Raw genomic sequence first — 22384 nt, forward strand, 5'->3', positions numbered from 1 at the left:
CCAACACTGGAAATTTTAAAGAAAATGTTGGATAGCCATTTGTCTGAAATGGTGTAGAGTTTCCTGCCTGGGCAGGGGGTTGGGCTAGAAGACCTCCAAGGTCCCTTCTAACTCTGTTATTATGTTATATAAATAGGTAAGAGGTTAGCAAAGCTGAATAGAGAAGGTTGGGTTTTTTGTGGCATTCTGAGTCTAGAGCCTTGGCAAGGTCTGCAGAGGCCTTACCGGCCAGAATTGTTCTGTTGACTGATTTGTAGCATACAAAAAAAAACAAAAACCCAATGTAATTACTTTGTTTTCATAGTCAGAAGCTGGGCTCAGACATTATGCCAAGCAGTGGTGGGTTTCTACTGGTTCGCCCTGATTCGGGCGAACCGGTAGTGGCAGCAGCGGGAGGCTCCACCCACCTGCCCAGACGTCATTACGGATGCTCTGTGCATGCGCAGAAGGTTCTGCACATGCGCAGAAGTGCCACGCATGCTCACAGTTCTGAACTGGTAGTGAAAATAAGTAGAACCCACCACTGATACCAAGCGTATTGTGTGATGTGTAATGCACACATTCACAAAAACGCGCAAAGCAAGCCTTGGCTTATACGTGTCTATAAAGAAGACAAAAATGGTGAATGATTTCATGTGTGTTTTCATTCTATCCATGTCATTTGCATAACAATGTCATAATATAATATCGTTTGTCATCATCATGACTTCCCTGGATTTCTATACTTAAGCTCCCAATATTTTTCCGCTCCATTTTTTTAATTGTATTTCTATCCTATGGCAATCTAATATTTCTTTGGTGGCTTCATCCATTGCACAATTAAAAACACTAATGAAAAAATAATCATTAACTGTCCAACCAAAAGACATGATGTAATCAAAAGACATAATATACCAGGAAGTAAATGAAAAGGAATAAAAGAAGGCATATCATGCATAAGGTAAAGGTAAAGGTTCCCCTTGCACATATATGCTAGTCATTCCCGACTTTAGGGAGCAGCGCTCATCTCCGTTTCAAAGCCGGAGAGCCAGCACTGTCCAAAGACATCTCCATGGTCACGTGGCTGGCATGACTCAATGCCAAAGGCGCATGGAACGCTGTTACCTTCCCACCAAAGGTGGTCCCTGTTTTTCTACTTGCATTTTTATGTGCTTTCAAACTGCTAGGTTGGCAGAAGCTGGGACAAAGAACGGGAGCTCGCCCTGATACGCGGCAGCACTAGGGATTCAAACTGCTGAGCTGCCGACCTTTCAATCGACAAGCTCCAAAATATTAATTTGACCAGGCTGAGCTTGAGGGAGATGGTCAAATGCGCCATAAGTCATGAGTCCCTGCATGCCAACAAGAGATCTAAGTACAGCCCACCTTGAATGTCTCTCTTATCTCCCACACATTTCCCTTTACAGTCAGTTGGCCAGATTCTTGTAGAGAGCTTAAGCTTTCAATAAATTTTTATACTCATTTGAACTACCTGAATCTCTTAATTTCCTGGGCACTTGCCAGTTTCTTTTGTAACATTTTGAAAATTAGCAAGGAGGGGACTAGCCTACCACCTGCTATTAACATTATATATGGTAAGTTGTCAGCAAGTGCACCAGAAACTCTGGAATAATGAAATTAAGCCCAGTAAACATTAATAATTCTGCATCACAGATATGACATGATGAGCTGGGAGTAACTGAAAGTAGAAACAGAAGTTTTCAAAATACTCTGCTCAGCTGGGCAGGAAAATCAAAACAAGGAAGAAGACCTTGCTTAAGGATGCTTCCGCAGATCATGCTAAACTGTGTCTCGAAGCTGTATATAGGTAGCCCCAAAGCAAGCTAGAGCAACTTCCCTGGAAAGCCTCCAAAAACGGTTACCAAATTATCATGTTTAATGTAATAGAAGGGGAAAAGAATAATATTAATATTAATAATATTAATTGTATTTCATTGGAATGATAGCCTATCCAAGCTACCAGGGATGTCCAATCTTGGCAACTTTAAGATTTGTGAACTTCAACTCCCAGAATTCTCCCAGGCAGTCATGTATACCAGTGGTGAATTCTAACCAGTTTTACCACCGGTTCACATTGCGCACGCGCTTTGCGCGCGATCACCACTCACCTGCTCACTTTGGTTGCATGCACGCCAAACTTGCATTTTGCGCAAGGGCATTAAGTAAAAAAACAGCTGAGGCATGGCAATCCACTCTTCTGTGCCTTACAGCTGAGTTAAAAACAAAGTAATAAAGGTAGGTATAGCACAGGGGTGGGTGGGAGGGCCCAGCTGACGTCAGGAGCGAATCGGTTTGCTCTCATATCAAGATTTCCGCTACCGGCTCTTCCGAGAACCGGTAGCAACCTACCACTGATGGATACCCTTATGATATATCTAAGTAAAATAAACTTGACTTTAATGATTATCCTAGCTCTGTCCACTCTAGCCCCCCAAAAGTTGCATCTCACTGATTTAGCATAATGCACAAATGGAATCCAAAATCAAGTGCTCTCTGCTCTAACAAAACATCTGCTTTTTGCTAATTGAACGATAGCAAAAATATGCTTCAGAGGCTACCTGTTTACAGACTGGTGAAGCTGGAGGGTCTTTGCCTCATTGCTGCTGGTGATTAGTTAGTTCACACCACCAAACATATTTCTCTCATTTCTTCTGAAAAGGGGAACGAGTCCCAGAAGCCTTGTAAAAACCTCAACTGCATGATAAAAAAGACCAGTCATGCTTTACATTGATCCGTGTTCAATTTAGGAGCCATATTGAACAAAGCAGGACGATCTTTGCAACTGAGGGTAATAGCAGATGTGCGCAGCTTCATTAAGGTTTGGGGATAATCAGAGGAAATGATGAGGGAAGGCCCAATGGGAGAAACGGTCGAGTGTGTCATTTATAACTGCAATCCTCAGCTATTGCCTCTGTAACCAGTCAGCTTAAGGAGCTCTTCAACCTGCTGCTGTTGATATTCATTTGGAAAGGAAGCTAACTAGGAGCTGTTGAGGCCCATTAAGCATATTACCTCCCTTACTCCTCATTATAAGGACAGTTGGGCTCAACGTGCCTTTTTACATTAACTGCCATTTGTAGCCTTCTAATGCAGATGGAATCAAATGCCATCTTTACTGTAGTACTTAAGAAATGAGCCTCCTAGACAAAACCATTTACTTAGCACAGCAATGGGGTATAGAGATAATCGTTTCTTCAGCTGAAAAAAAAAATTGGTACAAAAATTGCACCCCCTGGGGGACAACTTGCCACAGTCAACTCGCCATGGCCAACTCACCACAACCATCTCACTGCAAAACAATTTGCCAGGGCCAACTTGCCGTGGGGCAACTCACTGCGGGACAATTTAACAATTCTATTTAATTATTTAAATTGAATAAAACAATAATTTAATTTTTGGCGTTCACGTTTCATTCTGTCCCTCCTTTTGCATCCTTACTTCAATGATTCTATTTCACTAGTTCTTTGATATTAATGTAACTTTTATCCTGTAGTGAGTTTTCTAGTGGCAAATTGGCTGTGGCAAGTTGTCCTACAACGAGTTGACCACGGCAAGTTGGCCATGGCAAATTGTCATAGCACCCACCCCCAGTACAGCCTTCTCCCACACATTTTCCCAATTCTTGTGCCAGCTGTAAAAAAAAGCCTCTTTAACAATGTCAAGAAGTTAGCAGTGGGGAGAAACAGAGGTTCCTTTATTTTGTAGGTGGGACCCAAGTAGGGAGCTGTTCTGTCTCTCCATTTTAAGGTTGTTGTTTTTTTTGCTTTAAGTTAAGCAAACACACACCTGACTGTTGTTATTTTTTATCAAGAAAGAGAAAAGCAAAAGAACTGGCCATCAGACTACCTTTAGCCAATTCTTAGAAAGTAAAGGAAAGTTTCCCTTGCCCATCCCACTAAGAAATGTGAAAAAACCCACACGGTCTCAATTTCTGTTTGCTTTGCTTTTAATGTGCCCATCATCATAAACAGAGCAAATTAATGAGAGTGGACTACTTAATCATTATTTATTGAAGCAAAGCCATCAAACTGAATTATAAACTATGGTTTATAATCAACCATGACTAGTTTATGTACCACACAAAACCATTAATGCCTACCACAGTAATATGCAAATCCAAAAATATTTCAGTATTGTTCACTGATGCGAATATAAAATTTAACTAATTGCCCTTTGACTAGCTCAAAAAACTGTCAGTGATGTGGTTGCCACATGTCACTAAACTATAAACTATGCATTGAAAACCCAAGGTCAGCATGGTTGATGAACCCAGCTAGCATTTACCAACTTTTTAACTTAAGCTCAATTCATTATAGACTGCAAAAAAGATAAATTTTCTATATGTTGTTCTCAGGTCTATATGGAGCTAAACTGGGGTGAAATGCTACCTGTTCGAAATGCTACCTGTTTGGATGAACCGAGAGCGGTGGCAGCACAAGGCTCTGCCCACCTGCCCAGACGTCGTTACGTCATGGTTTTAACCAGGAAGTAACCTGTTTTTTACCCTCTGTGCATGCTCAGAAGGCTTTACGCATGTGCAAAGGGTCCAAAATCGCACATGACACATGCACGCACTTCCGAACCAGTAGGGAAAGTAAGTAGATTTTACCCCTGAGCTAAACCAAGATAATAACTCCACTGTCATTTAAGCAATGCTATAATCTCAAATACAGTTTTTATTCTAAACAATAAGCAATAGTAAAGTAACTTCTAGTCTTACCTATTTGCCAGTCCCAGGGAACTTTTAACAATTCTTTGTGTTCCATTATGGCACTGGGAGGAAAAATAAAGAAATGTTTTGATAAGGGAAATTCTAATTATTTTCACAAAGTGAAGTAAATATGTATATTGTTAAAATAGAGGAAATCTCATGCTCATGTTAGTTACTACCAGATTTGTACAAACAGCTCTCCCTTTCTCTCTGTATTTGAAATGTAATTAGCAAAGTAATGAGAGTTACTAACACAGAGAGCTATGTAAGGGCAGGAGTAGCCTCCTCTGTGAATGAGGATAATAATGTGGAAGGAACTGTTTTCCTCACAGAAAAATTCCAGGTACTACATCAAAACAACGTCTAGTTATAACAGTGTATTAGCAATTGTAATAATACTAGCAATAAAGCCTCTGTAACATTACATGATTGCCCAAGTTAAGTGTCTGTTTCTATATTATCTTCTATCAGTTTTTCTGATAGCATTAATATGGTTTTCCTAGAACTTTGGGGAGAATGGAAAGAAAGAGATACATGCCTCATAGAATGAAGCATTATATTAATGGCGTTACTGGTGACAGATCATAATTTTGTCTTGATGTTGGAATGAAAGTACCAAAAAGTTATTAAAATAAAAGGACTGAAATCCTCGGTATTACTAAAAAAGTTAATCTCTCTTGTATTGATTAGGTAGGGAAAGAATGCATGTCCATAATATGTAGACGTGTCCCAGCACAGTGTCCAGATCAGATTCACTTTTATTTAACCCATTGGAAATGGAGAAAATTACAAGTAGTCCCAGGGGTGAAATGCTCCCGGTTCGGACCAGATCACTCGATCCGGTAGTGATGGCGGTGGGTGGTTGGGAGAACTGGTAGTAAAAATCCCTACCCCCCCCCATGCCCAGCTGAGCCGTGAGATCATCAGAGGCTTTTTTTTTTTACTTTTAAAAGCATTTTTTCTTCAGCCGAAAAAATGCTTTTAAAAATAAAAAAAAGCCTTTGATGATCGCGCGGTTCAGCTGGGATCGTCAGAACCCTTTAAAAGCTTTTTTTTTTTTCAGCCAAAGAGGTTGTAGAAAAAATGTTTTTAAAAGGCTTCTCTGGCGATCCAAGCTGAGTTGGCCACGCCCACCCAGTCACATTACCCTCCCCATCAAGCCACACCCTCAGAACCGGTAATAACAAATTTTACATTTCACCCCTGGGTAGTCCTCAACTTATAACCATAATAGAGGCCAGATTTTGAGTCATAAGTTATGAAGTTCAGTAGTTGCGGGACTCATGTGACCAACTTAATCTTACAAACTTTTTTTGCAGCACAGGTTAAGTAAACACAGTTGTTAAGCAAGTGCTACAGACATTAAGTGAATCAATGCATTCCTGCGGGTGGGTTTTTTTTTTGCATGTGTACAGTATGTAACAGATCCAAGACTCTAGTCTGTCCTTTTCCTCCAAAAATTTGCTTTTCTTTTTTATAAAAGACACTTGAATGTCATTACAGCTATTGAGAGCTAATGTAATATAGTGATTAGACATTGAATTATGATTGAAAAGCATTACGTTTAAATCTCTACTGGTCATGCTTGCTGCTGTGAACATTTTAGGTGAATAAAAATGAAGGAAAACTAATTTGAACATCTTTTTTTTTAATGTGACCCATCCAGTAATTTATTGATTGATAAAGTTAAAAAAAAAATTTCTATTAGCAAATTTTATTTTTGAATGACAGAATAAGAAAGCAAGGTAGAATGAGTGGACTGGATGATCTGACCATTCATGTTGAGAAATCTATAGGAAAACACACAGGAAGAAATGGAACATGAGAGAAGATGGTTGTGGATCCTTCTCTATTTGACATGGCAGGATGGAGTAGATGCCTCTCTTTACTTACAGCTGAATTCCACTGAAGAAGGAGCCAAAGAGTCCAATCATCCCTAGGAATTCCACTCTACTCAGATTTCGTACGATGTACTCCTCACAGACATTGGAGATGCCATAGAGAGTGGCCCCACCTAGTACTAGAAGATCACCTATCAGTTTATTTTCTCCTAGGAGCAAAAAGAATTGTAAAAAAATAAAAATAAATCATCATTTGCTATTAGAAGCTTTACTTCATTCATTCAGAAACACTCATTGTGAGTTTTATACCAAAGAGTTCTGACTACCATGACTTGAGTCCTCCTCTCTGCAGGCAAAGGTATTCAAACCATGCACATGGAAGTTATATCATAGAGCAAGGGTGTCACACTCGATTTCATTGAGGGCTGCCTCAGGGTTGTGTTTGACCTCGGGGGGCGGGGGGGGGGCGTGGCTGGGGTGGGTGTGGCCAGCTCAACGTCACTCGTGTCAGGGGTGCTTGTGGTGGCCCGAGAGCTCTGCCAGTAAAAATGGGCTTCCAAGCTCCGTTTTCGGCTGCAACGGCCTCCTGGAACCCTCTGCCAGCAAAACAGAACTCCCAAGGGCTGCACGAGGCCCTCCCGAGCTCAATTTTTGCTGCCAGAGGCACCACAGGCCAGTCCTTCGCTGTTTTCAGGGTGGAAACATTATAAAGTGAACTGTGGCTCATAAAAAAAAATGGGGCAAAAATTCTACAGCCTTCCATAGGCTGTTTGGAATTCCAGGTATCACAAGATTCCCACAGTGGTCTTAGCCAGTATGCACAGTCGTGAGAGATAATGGTAAAAATACTTTAGCAAGATCCTGAGGGCCACTTCTGACATCATTAGGAAATCCATTATTTTCTCAAGCTGCCATGTTTCCACATGCAGACATTTCCAGGGAATTTAGAAACAACAACAAAAAACACACCATTTCCTTCTAATCTGCAAAAAAGTACCTGCTCCTTGCTGTCTTCCCACAAGAACATCTGTTCCTGCCATGCAGCCCATGCCCAGAATGCACACCACAATCCCGATGAAGTGCACTGCTTTGTATCGCACCAGGAGGAAGAACCAAGAAAGTAAGATCACAACTGGAATCACAAAACAATCTAGGAGCTGTAGGGGGGAAAAAAAGAATAATAAGGAAATAAAGCATTCTGGATGGAGTTTTTGAATGGAGGATAATCATATAGATAATGTATGTAATCTATATGTAATTATATATGGCTATACAAGTATATCACACTCCACTTTCTTTAGCTTTGGTTATTTAGAAATAAGTCTGTGTAATATAGACATATATTTTCAGCTGATATATCAGTGAAGAATAAAACGATGTTTTATAACTTAGTGGTAATAAGTAAATTACTTCCAGGTATTTTAAACTCAAGTTCTCATTAATTTTGGGCAGTGCAATGGCTCACCAGTTAAGACATTGAGCTAATCAACAGCCAGGTTTGAGACCTGAGCATCATACAATGGGGTGAATGCCCATCTTTGCCTAGTTCCTGCCTATTTATCAGTTCAAAAGCTTACAAATGTGAGTAGTGGGGAGGAAACAGAGCTCTGTGATGTTATGCTGGCCACATGACCATGGAAGCAGCTTCAGACAGCGCTAGCTCATGGCCTTGAAACAGAGATGAGTGCCACTCCCTATAGTCAGCAACACGTACAGCAAAATCTGCAGGGATGCCTCTCGCCTCCTTAACCTAGCCAATAAGATAATTGGAATTATGGAGACAGTAGTAGAAATAAATCTGCAAGATATTTGGGTGCCTAATGCTTGCCTCTGTACTTGCTTATGCTGAAAAAGATTGAACAAAAGGCAAAGCTAAGAAAAGGCACCACAGATAGAAAACAAAACCCAACGCAGAACTATGGATTAATCAAAGTAAAGTTAGAAGAAGGGAAAAAAAGGCCATTTGTTTGCTTATTTTTTTTGCTTTACTCCTATAAGAAGTGTGGGTGCCTTACAAAGACAACTGTAAAACATATAAACAATAAAATACATAAAAAGTTCCCTCCTAAATTAAAAGAAGTGAGCTTGTTTCCACTCTAAAGATAATATGTTCCAAATACTGATTTTTAAAGGATGAGCCACATAATACATAGTTTAGCTTCAAGATTAAAAAACAAACAAACCCTAATTGCTACTGATCAGTGTCTGCCTTTCTAGATACCAAGAAAATCAGCTACCAACACTTTTATCAAAGATCAACCTGCTGTACAATTCAGGGCATGCCATCTGAAGTCCAAGAGATTGGTCTCGTTTTGTTTTGTTTTCTTTTGCCTGTTAATTAACAATTACAGACAAAGAGAAGCCTAATTATATCAAGTACTTTATACCATATGTCACAGTCTCTCTATCTCCTTAACTGCTAATTTTAATATCATTAAAATAAAAAAAAAAAGATACAGCTGACTTACGGAATGGCATCAAAATAAAAGCCAACAAACAGACATGTAGACAATATGCCACCCCCAAAGCAAAACAAAAACAGCCAAAAGAAACATGCCAAAGCCTGTCTATGCTTACACATTTCTTCTTCAATACTCTCACCTACGTGCAAACAAGCAACACCATTCCAGAAGTTCACACCAGACCCCCCCTCTTCAGCCCCAAATAGGCGGCTTTCCCATCTTCATATTCCATAGGCAGAGCTCACACATATGACAGCTAGCAAATTACCTCCCCAAACTTTATGTACAATACACAAATACCATCCCAGAAACATCCAAAATTGTACATACATATAGGGGGAAAAATCATTCTCACCCCTAAGGGTGCTGTGTGTTTTCCTCAATCTTGGGTCATCTATCAGAAACTGGGAATCTAAGCTATTCTAGCATTGCACTTATATTCATTCTCTCTCTCTCTCTCTCTCTCTCTCTCTCTCTCTCTCTCTCTCTCTCTCTCTCTCTCTCTCTCTCTGTGTGTGTGTGTGTGTGTGTGTGTTTGTTTGTTTGTTTACATGTATTCCTCCTGATTTACCCAGCCTCTCAGACTTTTCCTTTTCACTCCCCCGACCAAACCTCTTTGTGCCTGGTTAATTAATTAATGAAAAGAAAGGAAAAAGATATATGTTTTTGAAACTAAGAGACAAAAGAAGGATGAAATAGATACAATCTATTACAAATACAGTACAATAGAATGAATGAAGGTAGTCTGCTCTTTTGGAATATGATTGATGAATACCCACAGAGATTTATTTATCAATGAAAGGGCTAAACGTCAGGAAGTATGAGCTGGTGTCATCTCGGTTGTGGTTCAGACATCTGAAAGTAGGATTTATTAGTTGTGATAATAAAAGAATAAGTTATGAGGTTTGGGCAACATGCTGAAAAATTATTCTGTTCAATGACATGATGGACTGGGTGAAAATGAGATGAGAAAGGACAGAAAAAGTGAATAGGCCATTCAAAGACCCAAGAATGGATAAGAAAAGTATCTGCTTAGAAAAATGGACTTATGGTAGTTCAAATGTTAATATCCAGTCCACCCAGCCATTCAAGGACAGGGTGGTCTATATTGAAAAAAAATCAGACATTGGGCCGGTGTAAGCTCTTGATGGACATTCAAACACAATGTGGTAGATATTTTGTTGAGGAGCACCACAGTCACACTGAAGGGTAGAGACAAGACCCCACTTAAACAATGAGTCCTGGCAGATACCATGCTGGCTAGGGATCCTGTTCAGAGTTGACCAAAGCTGATGGGGAAGGTCAAAACCTGGCACCTTTTGTGTAGGGTCATCTATGGAACTGCCTGTATCTGGGCATTCAGCAGTCCATTTGGCTTTCTACTTGTGTGTTGATGTCAAAGTTGTTAGACAGCTGTTGAGCGAATGCCAGAGAGGACTTCCTGGATTTAAGCCTGCAAATTGATAGATGAGGAAGATCAGCGTGCACAGGAAGAAGTGGGTTTCTCAAAATTTTGTTGTATTCCTTCCCTAAGGCTTCCTGCCTTCGTAGAGCTGGTGGTGCAATGTGGCTCAAGATGGGGAGCCAGCAAGTAGGAGTAGATTTTATGCAATATTTAAGCATAAGACTATTTGTACATAAACGTTTATTTATTCGATTTTTATTCCACCTTTATTATTTTTTTAAAAATGACTCAAGGCATCCAGCATACTTAATATGGTACTCTTTTCTCTTCCATTTTCCCTATAATGATTCTGTGAGAGGGGTTGGCTGAGAGATAGTAACCACAAGATCAGCCAGTTTTCATTTCCAAAGCAGGAATATAACTCACTATCTCCTGGGTTGTTGGGTTTTTTTTAGGCCAGCACTTTCACCACTACACCAAACTGGCTCTTTAGTTACAACAGTGTAATCACAAGTGAATAAGAAAAATTAAGATTAATAGGGGCAGAGTGATTTGATAGGATGCAGATGTAACTAGGTAAAGATAAAGAAGTCCCTGCAGATTTTACTTAGCTAGTCATTGCTGACTATAGGAGGTGGTGCTCATCTCTGTTTCACGGTCTTTAAGCCAGCAATGTCCAAAGACATTTCCATTGTCATGTGACCAGCATGATGTCATGGAGCACTGTTACCTTCCTATCGAATTGGTGCCTATTTATCCACTCACATATGTAACTAGGTAAATGTTAAAATATGAATCTGATCTATTTATCAAGTTGCTTATGTGTGACTTGATTAACATGTGGGAAAATTACATTTGTTCTTGATGATTGGAAGGATGCTGTTATTGTTCCCCCTTTTGTTTATTTATTAGCTTTATATCTTGACTTAGTTCAGGAGCATAAGGAGGTATAGAACAGCCTCTTTTTCTATTTTTCTCTTTAAAAAATCCTGGAAGGTCATTTGATTTTGAGAAAGACCAATCCAAGGAACATCTATGGCAGAGCATAGACTTGAACTTGGCTCCCTGCCCTGTCCTCCATCAACCCAACACTGAGAAATGGGTGAACATTAAAAAGAAAACTCATTGCATGCTTGTTGATTTAGAGAACGCATAGAGAAAATGACTAGGTCTGAGTTATGGATGTTTGTGGGTGAATATAGAATTCAAAGTTGGTTGCTGATCAATGGTCAATGGTGGAAGGAAAGATTGTGTAAGTATCAGGAATGTTGAGTGGATGTTTTGTTTTCAACTCTGAACAGAGAGTAAAGCAAAGATATATGATGTCTCCTTAGTTGCTTAGTGTATTTGTGGCTAAATGTACAGTAGAAAGAATGTGATGGCATTAACAGTCTGTTGGGGATGCGATAGTACATGTCATTTTGGTATGGAGGTGGTGCTCGGTTATTGGCTGGGAAACTGAATGTTCTTTGGTGAATGTTAGACAGATTATATGATGCACTGATTCTTATAGACCTGACAATCAATGCATCAAACTGCAGGATAGTTGTGATGCTGTTTATGTGTTGTGCCTCGCTCGCCCCCCTCGCTGCAGCCGGGCCCCTCTCATCTCCTGCCAGACACTGATAGTACAGGAGAATGTCCTGGCATGCCTCCAGCCCCCAGTCCTGGCACCATGCCCAGAGAAACTGAGCAAACAAACCTCCCTCTGATAGCATGTGCGCCTGAAGCCAGCCACGAGCTGGGATTACTGGCAGCTGGGGACGAAATGATGCAGTGGACAGATCCTCGCTTCCGGAGAATGGAGAGGCGATGTCAGCAAAAGGAAGGGAGAGGCAGGCCTGGATAAGTGCTGAGTCATGGAGCCACACCCCATGGCCTATATAAAGGATCTGCTTTCTGGCATTCTCTGAGTCAGGCAAAGTCTAATCTGGATTGCTGAAGTCACACCTTGGATTCCTGCCTGCCCTGAGGACTCTGATAGGACTTTGGCAGAGCTGCAGAGGCACGCTTGATACAGACTTCCCCGACCCGGCCCTCAGAGGAGGAGTGGGACACGACATTATGTAAATCACAGGTGTCAAATTTGCGGCGTCACATTGCCGTCACATGACATATCGTGACATTTTCCCCCTTCACAGATCTGGGGTGGGCGTGACCTGCACGTGATGCATCCGGCTCATGGGCCCACCAGTTTGACGCCCCTGATTTGTAAATGTCAGGGCAAAGTAGACAACCTGGTTTGTTGCAGAGACTGATTCTCGTGTTAGCACCATCGTCCTTTGTTTCCTGTTGCTTTTCGGAATTTATTTCCATTGGATAGTTGTCTGTCTGCACCCAGTAACTGAGAAAAGCAGTGTCATTGTCCAGTATGACTGTAGCTGATTAAAAATGCATTTGAAAGGCTTGAATGGTGAGTTACAATATAGGTGACACCCAGTGATGTTTGTTTTTGTTTTGTGGTCTTTTTTTAATAATTCATCTTGTGAATAGATGAGGCTCTACTGATAATGTTGTTTATCCTGAAAGTAAACGATGGGTAGCTATTGCATGCATGTTTGTTCATGTCCTTTATGCTTCATTGACAGGCTGAAGCATAGTAAGCCACAAGAGCAGCAGAGCAGGAAATGAGAATCTCCAATGATCCCCCTTTTTTGGTGAGTCACTTGGGGATGTTAGAGCATCAGATCATGCATTAAACAATTATCCTCCTTCTCTCCCAAAGCATGTTGCTTCTCTTGGAAGCAATCAATTACTTGAGATGCAAAGAATCTGGGATTTTATTGGGATGTGATTTGCTGCAGGACAAACATTGGCTAAAAGTAGCTAGACTAGAAGCTGGAAAATTTTTAACCTTGCCTTAGGCACAAAAATCAATTAGTAGTCATTCTGAATCAGTCATTGGAAGAAGATACTGGCAAGACATTCCTGAAAAAATATTTCCAAGAAAACTAGATAGACTTATTCCATCAGATGGATTGAAAAGGCCATAGCAACAACAACAAACAAATGTTTGAAGAATGGAATCAGCCTAGCCAGATATAATAGATCTGTATTGATTATCTCTGTATAATACTTTATCTCCATAAAAATACGATGATGCTTTTATTGGTAAAGATCTCTGATTCCCTCCTTGGGAGAATGGATAATTAAATGGATGGAATATGTCTTAATGTTTACATTACCTAACATTTAAAAACTAAATAGGATGTAGAATTTAATTCTAATGGAAACTATTCTTGGACTACAATCTAATACATGGGATCTTCCCACATCCAAAATGTATGTTTTAGGGTTTTTATCTTAATTATTAATTATATCTAATGTATAATTTGTAGTATTGATTTAATATATGTATTACTATTTACAGTCTTTTTTATTATTTGAACTATGTTAACCAACATTTTTAGATTAAAACTCTAGAAGGATATGTGAGCTTTGATTAGAAAACAGAGCTAGAGCTAAAATATCTTGCATTATCATAAGCGTCTAATGATTCATTGAAATATTGGTTTTAGAATATTACAGAATTATTGTTTATTCATCCCTATTTCACCGCCTAAACCCTAAACCTCTTCTGTTTGTATCATCTATTTCTTATATTTTTCCAAAATAAATAACAATAAAATGGGGAATAAAAGTAAAAAACAAACACATTTTGGCTGCTTTCTATCTTAGTAGCATCTTCCAGTTATTTAATGGACCAAAGTGTTATTTAGTAGTTCGATAGTTCCATTTGGTATCCCTTGTGGGTTCTTTCCAAGGACATTTTTCTGAGCACAGATTAACTGTTTCAATAGTAGAACTATTTAGCTCCTCTGAATAACATACCTACATTGTCTCAGAGGGAAATTTTTACTCTGTCCTCTCTGGGGCAATCCAGTGGTACTTGTATTTTTAGAAAACAGGGTGGAATATGTGTTGTCTGCACAATTTTCCATAATAACTTGTCTTTTTATGTACACTGAGAGCATGTGCACCAAAGACAAATTCCTTGTGTGTCCCATCACACTTGGCCAATAAAAAATTCTATTCTATTCTATTCTATTCTATTCCATTCCATTCTATTCTATTCTATTCTATTCTATTCTATTCTATTCTATTCTATTCTATTCTATTCTATTCTATTCTATTCGGCCAGGGAAGAGATACAGTTGAGTTTTTTATTTGGTTCTTGAGGTGTGAGGAAGTGGACAGGAAAAACAGAGTTGAATTCAGTCTTGAATTCTAAGGTAACGAGGCTATTCATAAATAAACTATCTGACTCCTTCCCAAGTCCATATTATTAACAAAGAATGGGTTTATACTCTCCCTATATAGAATAGAATAGAATAGAATAGAATAGAATAGAATCTTTTCTATTCTATTCTATTCTATTCTATTCTATTCTATTCTATTCTATTCTATTCTATTCTATTCTATTCTTTTCTATTCTTGCAGCAATATTTGGACCCCATTTGGACCCCTCTAATCTTCTCCTAAAAGGATGGGGCCCTTGTCTACTCTTGGAAATTCAACCTCAGAAGAATTGCAAGATTTATCCATCCCATCTCATCATTTGGAAAAAGTGTGAGGTTCAAGTTCACTTTTCATATTTTGATAATTATAAGGAAAACCAAAACATAAAGATATTGTTAATATTATTATGTTTTATATTTTTCCTGAAATTTCTAGTTGAGTTTAAAAGAAAGATTGAAACATAAATACTTTGTTGTTGTTAATATTATTACTGGTATGCCCTATTTTCTTTTTCTTGAAATCCCCAATTTAATTTAGAAGGGGAGTTATTACTCAGAACTCCATCTTTCTCCCCACAAGAGGTCAGTGGTGTCAACTGCTTAAAATCTCAGGTAATGATGGTTTCTTTTCTGGAAAAATTGTGGTACATCAAGCTTACATCTCATCCTTATATTTTATAAATTCAGCAATACATGTCTAGGCAGACTTTTTCTGTCTCTGTGGCTTCCTGGTTTAAAACTGAACAAGGAAAAGGGAGAAGAGGAAGCAATAGAGAGCAAGGGGAGAATGAGATGCTCATAACACCAAGTTTTGAAAAGGAGAGCGAAGAAATAGTGAAAACAACTTGAAGAAAAATGACTTTACAACAAAAGTTTATGTTTATTTATTTATTTATTTATTGTTTGAATTTATATACCGCCCTATCTCCCAAAGGACTCAGGGCGGTTCACAGGCATATAAAAACATCAATATACAAATTAAAACAATCATTAAAAAACTTATTCTACTGCCCAATTAATTAAAAGTAAAAAATATAGATATTAAAATCAATTTAAAAACCCCTCTAAATTTAAAATCTAAAAAACTAAGCCAGTCCTGCACAGATGAATAAATGAGTCTTGAGCTCGCGACGGAAGGTTCGAAGGTCCGGAAGTTGACGGAGTCCTGGGGGGAGTTCGTTCCAGAGGGCGGGAGCCCCCACAGAGAAGGCCCTTCCCCTGGGCGTCGCCAGACGACACTGCCTAGCTGACGGCACCCTGAGGAGTCCCTCTCTGTGAGAGCGCACGGGTCGGTGAGAGGTATCTGGTCGCAGTAGGCGGTCCCGTAAATGTTGTATATTGAGATGAGTAAAAAAAAATATCTGTGAATTTGTGTGTTCTTTAATAAAAAGGAATAGAAATAATTTTTAAATAAATTTTAAAATGAATGTAAGAGAAAGCTAAACTTGAATATTTATTTACGTAGGGTATTGAATAATTAACTCTTGAGAGTCTAGGTTTCAGTCTTTATGTTTCTAACAAGTAATTTGTCATCTCTTTTCTTCTGACAAAATTCCTAAAATTTACTAGAGGCTGAAACAGCACGATTCTCTTATGCATCTAGTTATGATGCATTTTTAGATTGAATTTTTATTAGAAATTACCACAAATCTCAATAAATAGGAAAGAATTTAAGAGACCCTAACATATATAAAACAGACTGGCAAACCTCTGATCAAAAGTACTGCCTACTCTACCAAAAACTCCTAATTCACTATTGCATGACAGGCTCATTCTTTTGATCTGGGGACATCAAGAGAAAACATGGGAAATTTCAATTCCAGCCTTTCTTCTTTCTAAGCAGAAAGAAAAGAAGCCAATCTGAGCCAGTTTTAAAATCTAGCGATGGAAACCTCGCTCCATGTCTGTGCAAGGCTGCTGAACTAGCAGTGTGGAAATTCATCAAGTCTGAGTATCCTCCACTGAGTCCTAAGACAAATTCTGGGCACACAAGACTTAATTGTCTGTGGAGATTCTCAGTCATCCAGGTCATGGTTGTCCCATAGGTGCTTTTTCAAGAGGAAACTAGACTTTGTTTTTCCTTGAAGACGTTTTGCTCCTCATCCAAGAAGTTTCTTCAGCTTCTTGGGTGAGAAGTGAAATGTCTCCATGAAAAAAATAAAGTCCAGTTGCCTTTTGAAAAAAACACTTTTGGGAAAAGACTTAACACTTTTTTTATTATTGGTTTATCCTGTGTTGTCAATGTACACTTACCATCGGGACAGTGTGATTCTTTGCAGATAGAGACAAAATAACTACTGTTTTATTTTAAATGAATTTAAAAAAATTAAAATATCTCTTGCAGTGCATGTACATTGGCATATCAATTCATGTAATGTAATTATTTGAAACAGCAGTTTTGATATCAATAAGGATAATGCTGATCTTTACCAATATCAAAGCAAAATGCTGGTCAGCAAGCTTCCACTGATGTTCAGAAAGCAACATCCGTGCTGATTTTCCATCACTGATTCCTCCATCTTCAACAATACTCTGTTGTCACATTTGAGCAGTTCTCTTATGCTGCCTCCAAGCAAACTATATGAAGACCTCTCCCCCCCCCAACGCAACATCTGCCACTTGTCAATGATTGGCACTCTGCTATAGCAGCAGCTGTTTCAAGCAGAAATAAGATTTAGTCCAGAAAGGATTTTTTTTCCCACTTGCTACCTTGCTGCTTCTCATTGGTGTTTTCCCCTCTGGTCATGTCTAATGTGACAGATTTCAGAAAAACACATTCTCAACATGATTTTCAATTCTAATTATAAAACAGTGCCTATATAATCAATCTAGCTTTCTTCTTAACGCAACTTTAAAATTACGACATTATAAATGAAGCCTCTCTGAAGTTCTGCTCAACAAACCTTTTTTCTTATTCCTTATCCAAAGAGAGGTCTATTTTAGCACCTGTCCTGCGGAAGGCATAAGAAAATAAATCCCAGAATGGGACAGAAATTGCTATAAATTAAGCATATCAGTTGTATTTGTTTTGCTTTCTGGAGATCAAGAATCTTGCTTCTTTTTTTATGGCTAACTCTACTGGGTGATGATTTCATCATCAGGCATATATGCTCATATTTCTCATTTGAAAAAATCATGATGAAAAGTGCCAGTTTGCTCAAAACGATGCAGGGCAGGGTGGAGAAAATAAAAAGATAATAATGACATAATTAGATCAAGCCTATCATCAGGGATGCTGTAATATACTTTGTCTTATATTTCACAATGGGAGAACATGATAAAAATGTCCATAAACTGACTCCCTGCAATGATTGGATAAGCAAGTGCCTAGAAATAACAGGTGTCAGTAGAAACATCAGAAGTTTTGTTCAGAGATCAATGGCATAATGATCACAGTTGATTACCAATGACACAGTTGTTGCTCAATGTTAATAGAGTGGAAGAGAGTAGATCAAGAGAGGAATCTTTCAAGGATGCTTACTATCATCACAGTATGTAACAGAGTAACAAAAAAAGCTTATTTCAACATGTTAAAAACAAGAAAAAAGTCAAGGAAACGATTGATCCATTGATGGGAGAAAATGGCAAGAAGGTGACAAAGCAGCAGGGAGAAAGCAAAACTGCTTAACTCATTTTTTGCATCTATCTTTACACAATGGGAAAAAAAACAGTCCAACCTATCAAAAACATCACTGGAAAAAAAAAGATTAGGAACATACCGTAAGTTAAAATAGGGAAGAAAATGGCTGTACACCGCCCTGAGTCCTTTGGGAGAAGGGCGGTCTATAAATAAAAATATTCTATTCTATTCTATTCTAAAATGGCAAGTGAACACCTGTCCACCCTAGACGAGTTCAGATCACCAGGACCAGATGGATTACACCAGTGGTGGGTTGCTACCAATTCACCCCGGATTGGGTGAACCAGTGGCGGCAGTGGCAGGAGGCTCTGCCCACCCACCCGGATGCTTCTGTGCATGTGCAGAAGTGTTGTGCACAAGTGCACGCATGCCCATGAGCGAATAGGTAGTTTTGAAATCCACTCCTGGATTACACCCCAAGGTTCTGAAGGAACTGGCAGACATGATCTCAGAACCACTGGACTATATCTTTCAAAGATCCTGCAGCACTGGAGAGGTGCCAGAGGGCTGAGTTGATATAGATCCCATCTTCAAAAAAGCTACAGACCAGAGGTGAGTTTCAGCAGGTTCTGACCAGTCTGGAGAACCGTAGCAGAAATTTTGAGTAGTTTGGAGAACTGGTAGTAAAAATTCTGACTGGCCCCGCCCCCATCTATTGTCTACTTCCTGAAGCCCAGCTGATCGGGAGGAAATGGGGATTTTGCAGTAACCTTCCCCTGGAGTGGGGTGGGAATGGAGATTTTACAATATCCTTCCCCTGCCACACCCACCAAGCCACACCATCCCCACCAAGCCATGCCCACCAAGCCATGTGCCACCCATCAAGCCACGCCCATAGAACTGGTAGTAAAAAAATTTGAAACCCACCACTGCTGCAGACCTATCAGCCTGACCTCAATACCTGGGAAGATTTTGGAAAAGATAATCAAGCAACGAATTAGCGAACACCTAGAGGCAAACAATGTAATAACCAAAAGCCAACATGGGTTTGTTGAAAACAGATCATGCCAAACAAATCTTATTGCATTTTTTAACAAAGTGACAGAATTAGTGGACCAGAGGGATGCTGTTGATATAATTTACTTGGACTTCAGTAAGGCATTTGATAAAGTAGACCATAACCTGGTACTTCATAAGATAGAAAAATGTGGGTTAGACAGCATCACCACCAGATGGATTCGTAACTGGCTGACCAACAGCACCCAACATGTAGTTCTCAATGGAACTGCATGCACATGGAGGGAAATATGTAGTGATGTACCCTAAAGCTCTGTTTTAGGCCCAGTACTCTTCAACATCATCAATGATTTGGACAAGGCAATAGATGGGGTACTCATAAAATTTACAAACACCAAGCTGGCAGGAATAGCCAACCCTCCAGAAGATAGGTTTAAGGGATTTTAACAGACTTGAACATTGGGCGCTATCTAACAAAATGAAATTCAATGGTGAAAAAAGTAAGGTTCTGCATTTAGGCTATTGTCACTGATTTTCACAAGTAGTGGAATTTGCTTTTAGGAATTTTAAAAGAAAGATAAAATTAGATATATAATGTCAGCTCTGTCTGGCATTAAAATTCAAACAGCATTTTATAACACAGCAGGGCAAGAATGAGCTGAGACATTTGATAAAATATTGATTGGAAGAAAAGCCAAATACTCAGGTTACCATTTTTTTCATCCAATCAGCTTCATAAAGGACATAAATAAGGGGAGAAATTAACTTTCCTTCCTGAAAACAGGGCTATTTTAGTACATTGATTGCGATGAAGATTCCACACATTCACTTTGAAAAAACTGTCAGTTAAAACTCAGTCAAAACCGTCAATGGCAGAACATGCCCAGTAAATGCTGTTCCCTGCAACGCAGAAGAAAATGTAACTAAAAAAGTAATGCATAATGCATGAGACTTTAAAAAGAAACCCAGTAATGGGGAGTATGTAATGTAGAATGCTGGCATCTACTTAATACCAAGAAACTGAAAAGCCAGAAAATAGTTCATATATAGGAAGAACGACCTGAATATATTGTGAGATATGTGTGGGAGAGAGAGTTTTGTCCAAGTGAAAAGCAAGATTTCTAGCCATACTTAGAATTTATCTCTTGACTTATTCCTGTCTAATGTTTCGATCCAGCAAACAGCAGTAGGAACAAATTTGGAAATAGCATACAGGCATGTGCAAAATAGCAAGCATATGCAGAAGCCTTTTCCTGAAATACCAAAGAACTGGCTAATTAAAATGTAATGCACCATCTAGTTTATAAATTCTTTCATCTCTTTTAAAAGTCACTGAAATGGCCATGTATATTCAAGCGGCTATTTTCGCTGAATTAGACTAGAATACACCAAATCTCCAACAGTCTATGGGATCGGAAGACAGATGTTCCTGGAGTTTTTAATTTCACAGAGCTTGCTTACTGATTTGATTATATTTCTGTCCTAATCTTAAACAGCAGATGAAAGCAGAATACAGTAGATACATAGGTCATAAGACCAACAAAAGGTAAAATCTGGATATAACAACAGCTTTTCCCCCCCTGATCATAAGGTAAATTAGTTGTTGATAAGAGCCTCTGTTGGTGGACAGGAGAGACATGAAATGTCAGAATTTTATCATGCTGTTCTTTTTTCCTGCATACCTGAACTATATTCTAGACTTGCAGGAATTCTTAGGCGTTGCCTTTTCTGTTTCTGACAGATTCCAGCTCTCCATGGATAAGGGCTCATGGATGAAACATCACCAAATGTTTCTCTCTATAAAGAAAAGATCTTTCACATCATATGGAAAGGTGAAAGGAAAGGAGAAGACTAGAATCCTTTTCCTGACATATGTATCTATTTATCAAAGTTCAGGACAGAGAACCAAACAGGTAAACCATGACCTCTATTCTGAAATGATATACACTAGATACAAATTAGATATCAGGGAAAGTTAGGATTTATATATGCAAGTTTTTTGGACAGTAGATATTTGGAATTTAACATTTTATCCAGTAGTGGGATTCAAATAATTTAAGAACTGGCTCTCTGCCCTAATGACCGGCTGGGTAGACATGGCCATGGTGGGCATGGCCAGGGGTGTGACAGGCAGCGCTTGGCCTCCTGCACCCTCCTGGGAGAAAAAACTGCCCCCAGGAGGGGGCGCATCACTCCCGTGCCCCATTTTGGGTCTAGAAGGCCTCCCTGGAGCCTCTTGGGAGCAAAAATGGGCTGCAGGAGGGGGTGCCTCACCCCCCCGTGCCCTGTTTTGGGCCTAGTAGGCCTCCCTGCACTTGCCTGGGAGCAAAATGGGGCACATGGGGACTCCTGGAAGAGGCGGGGAGGGGTGGGGCCAGCCAGCAATTTTACAACCAGTTTGCCTGAACCAGCCCAAACCAGCTGAATTCCACCACTGAGTATATCATAGAAACAATGGGTAGATTTGGTGTTAAAGAGGGGTTTGTTCAATTCTAAAATGACTGGTCACAAAATTAAAATGGGAGAGGGGACAGGCAAAGAGCTTGATTATTACCAAGGATATACTGAAGTATATCCATAGTGAAGTATATAAATCTGTTATTTTCATATTTGTAGGTAGAAAATACATTGCCATATTTTCTAAGATTGGTGGGAAATTTATTCAGATATTTCCTGGAAAAAATGGATCAGTAGCAGGACATGATTTTAGAAAGCAAAACAAGGCATCTCACAGGGATGAGATGCTTTTATACTTATTGCTGAAGATGAAACAAGAGGTCATGGGAGAAACTTAATATTTTAGAATTAATTTTTTAGTATTGTCATAATTCAGACAGTATCTGAGAAAACTATTTTGGTGACCTGGGAATTTACCCTAACGACTATCAATAATCAAATCTGCTTTAATGATCATATTGAGAGTGGTCATACTGATTTTAATGGCTTTTATAAAATCAAAAAAAGTTTTATTGTTGGCTAATTTGAATGACCTATTAGGAGAAAGATACTATAACCTATATAAATAAATAAATAAACACATAATACTGTTGAAAAAAGTCTCCCCCGTGGTTGTTGATCTTTTTTTACTGATGCTCTCTGACAGGGAATGAAATACAGTAAATAAAAATCA

The 22384-nt window shown here is 39.1% G+C and overlaps 1 protein-coding gene across 1 annotated transcript in view; it reads right to left on the reverse strand.

Annotated features, from left to right (window-relative positions):
• SLC35F1 (solute carrier family 35 member F1) overlaps positions 1-22384 on the reverse strand; it is a 244521-nt gene that overhangs the window by 22167 nt on the left and 199970 nt on the right. Inside the window, exons 4-6 of the mRNA XM_058173110.1 lie at positions 7550-7709; positions 6605-6761; positions 4721-4773 (exon numbers count right to left, since the gene is read on the reverse strand). Of these exons, the coding sequence (XP_058029093.1) occupies positions 4721-4773; positions 6605-6761; positions 7550-7709 (370 nt within the window). The remainder of the gene's footprint in view (positions 1-4720; positions 4774-6604; positions 6762-7549; positions 7710-22384) is intronic.

This window comes from Ahaetulla prasina, chromosome 1 (assembly GCF_028640845.1).
Source record: "Ahaetulla prasina isolate Xishuangbanna chromosome 1, ASM2864084v1, whole genome shotgun sequence".
Classification (NCBI taxonomy): Eukaryota; Metazoa; Chordata; class Lepidosauria; order Squamata; family Colubridae; genus Ahaetulla; species Ahaetulla prasina.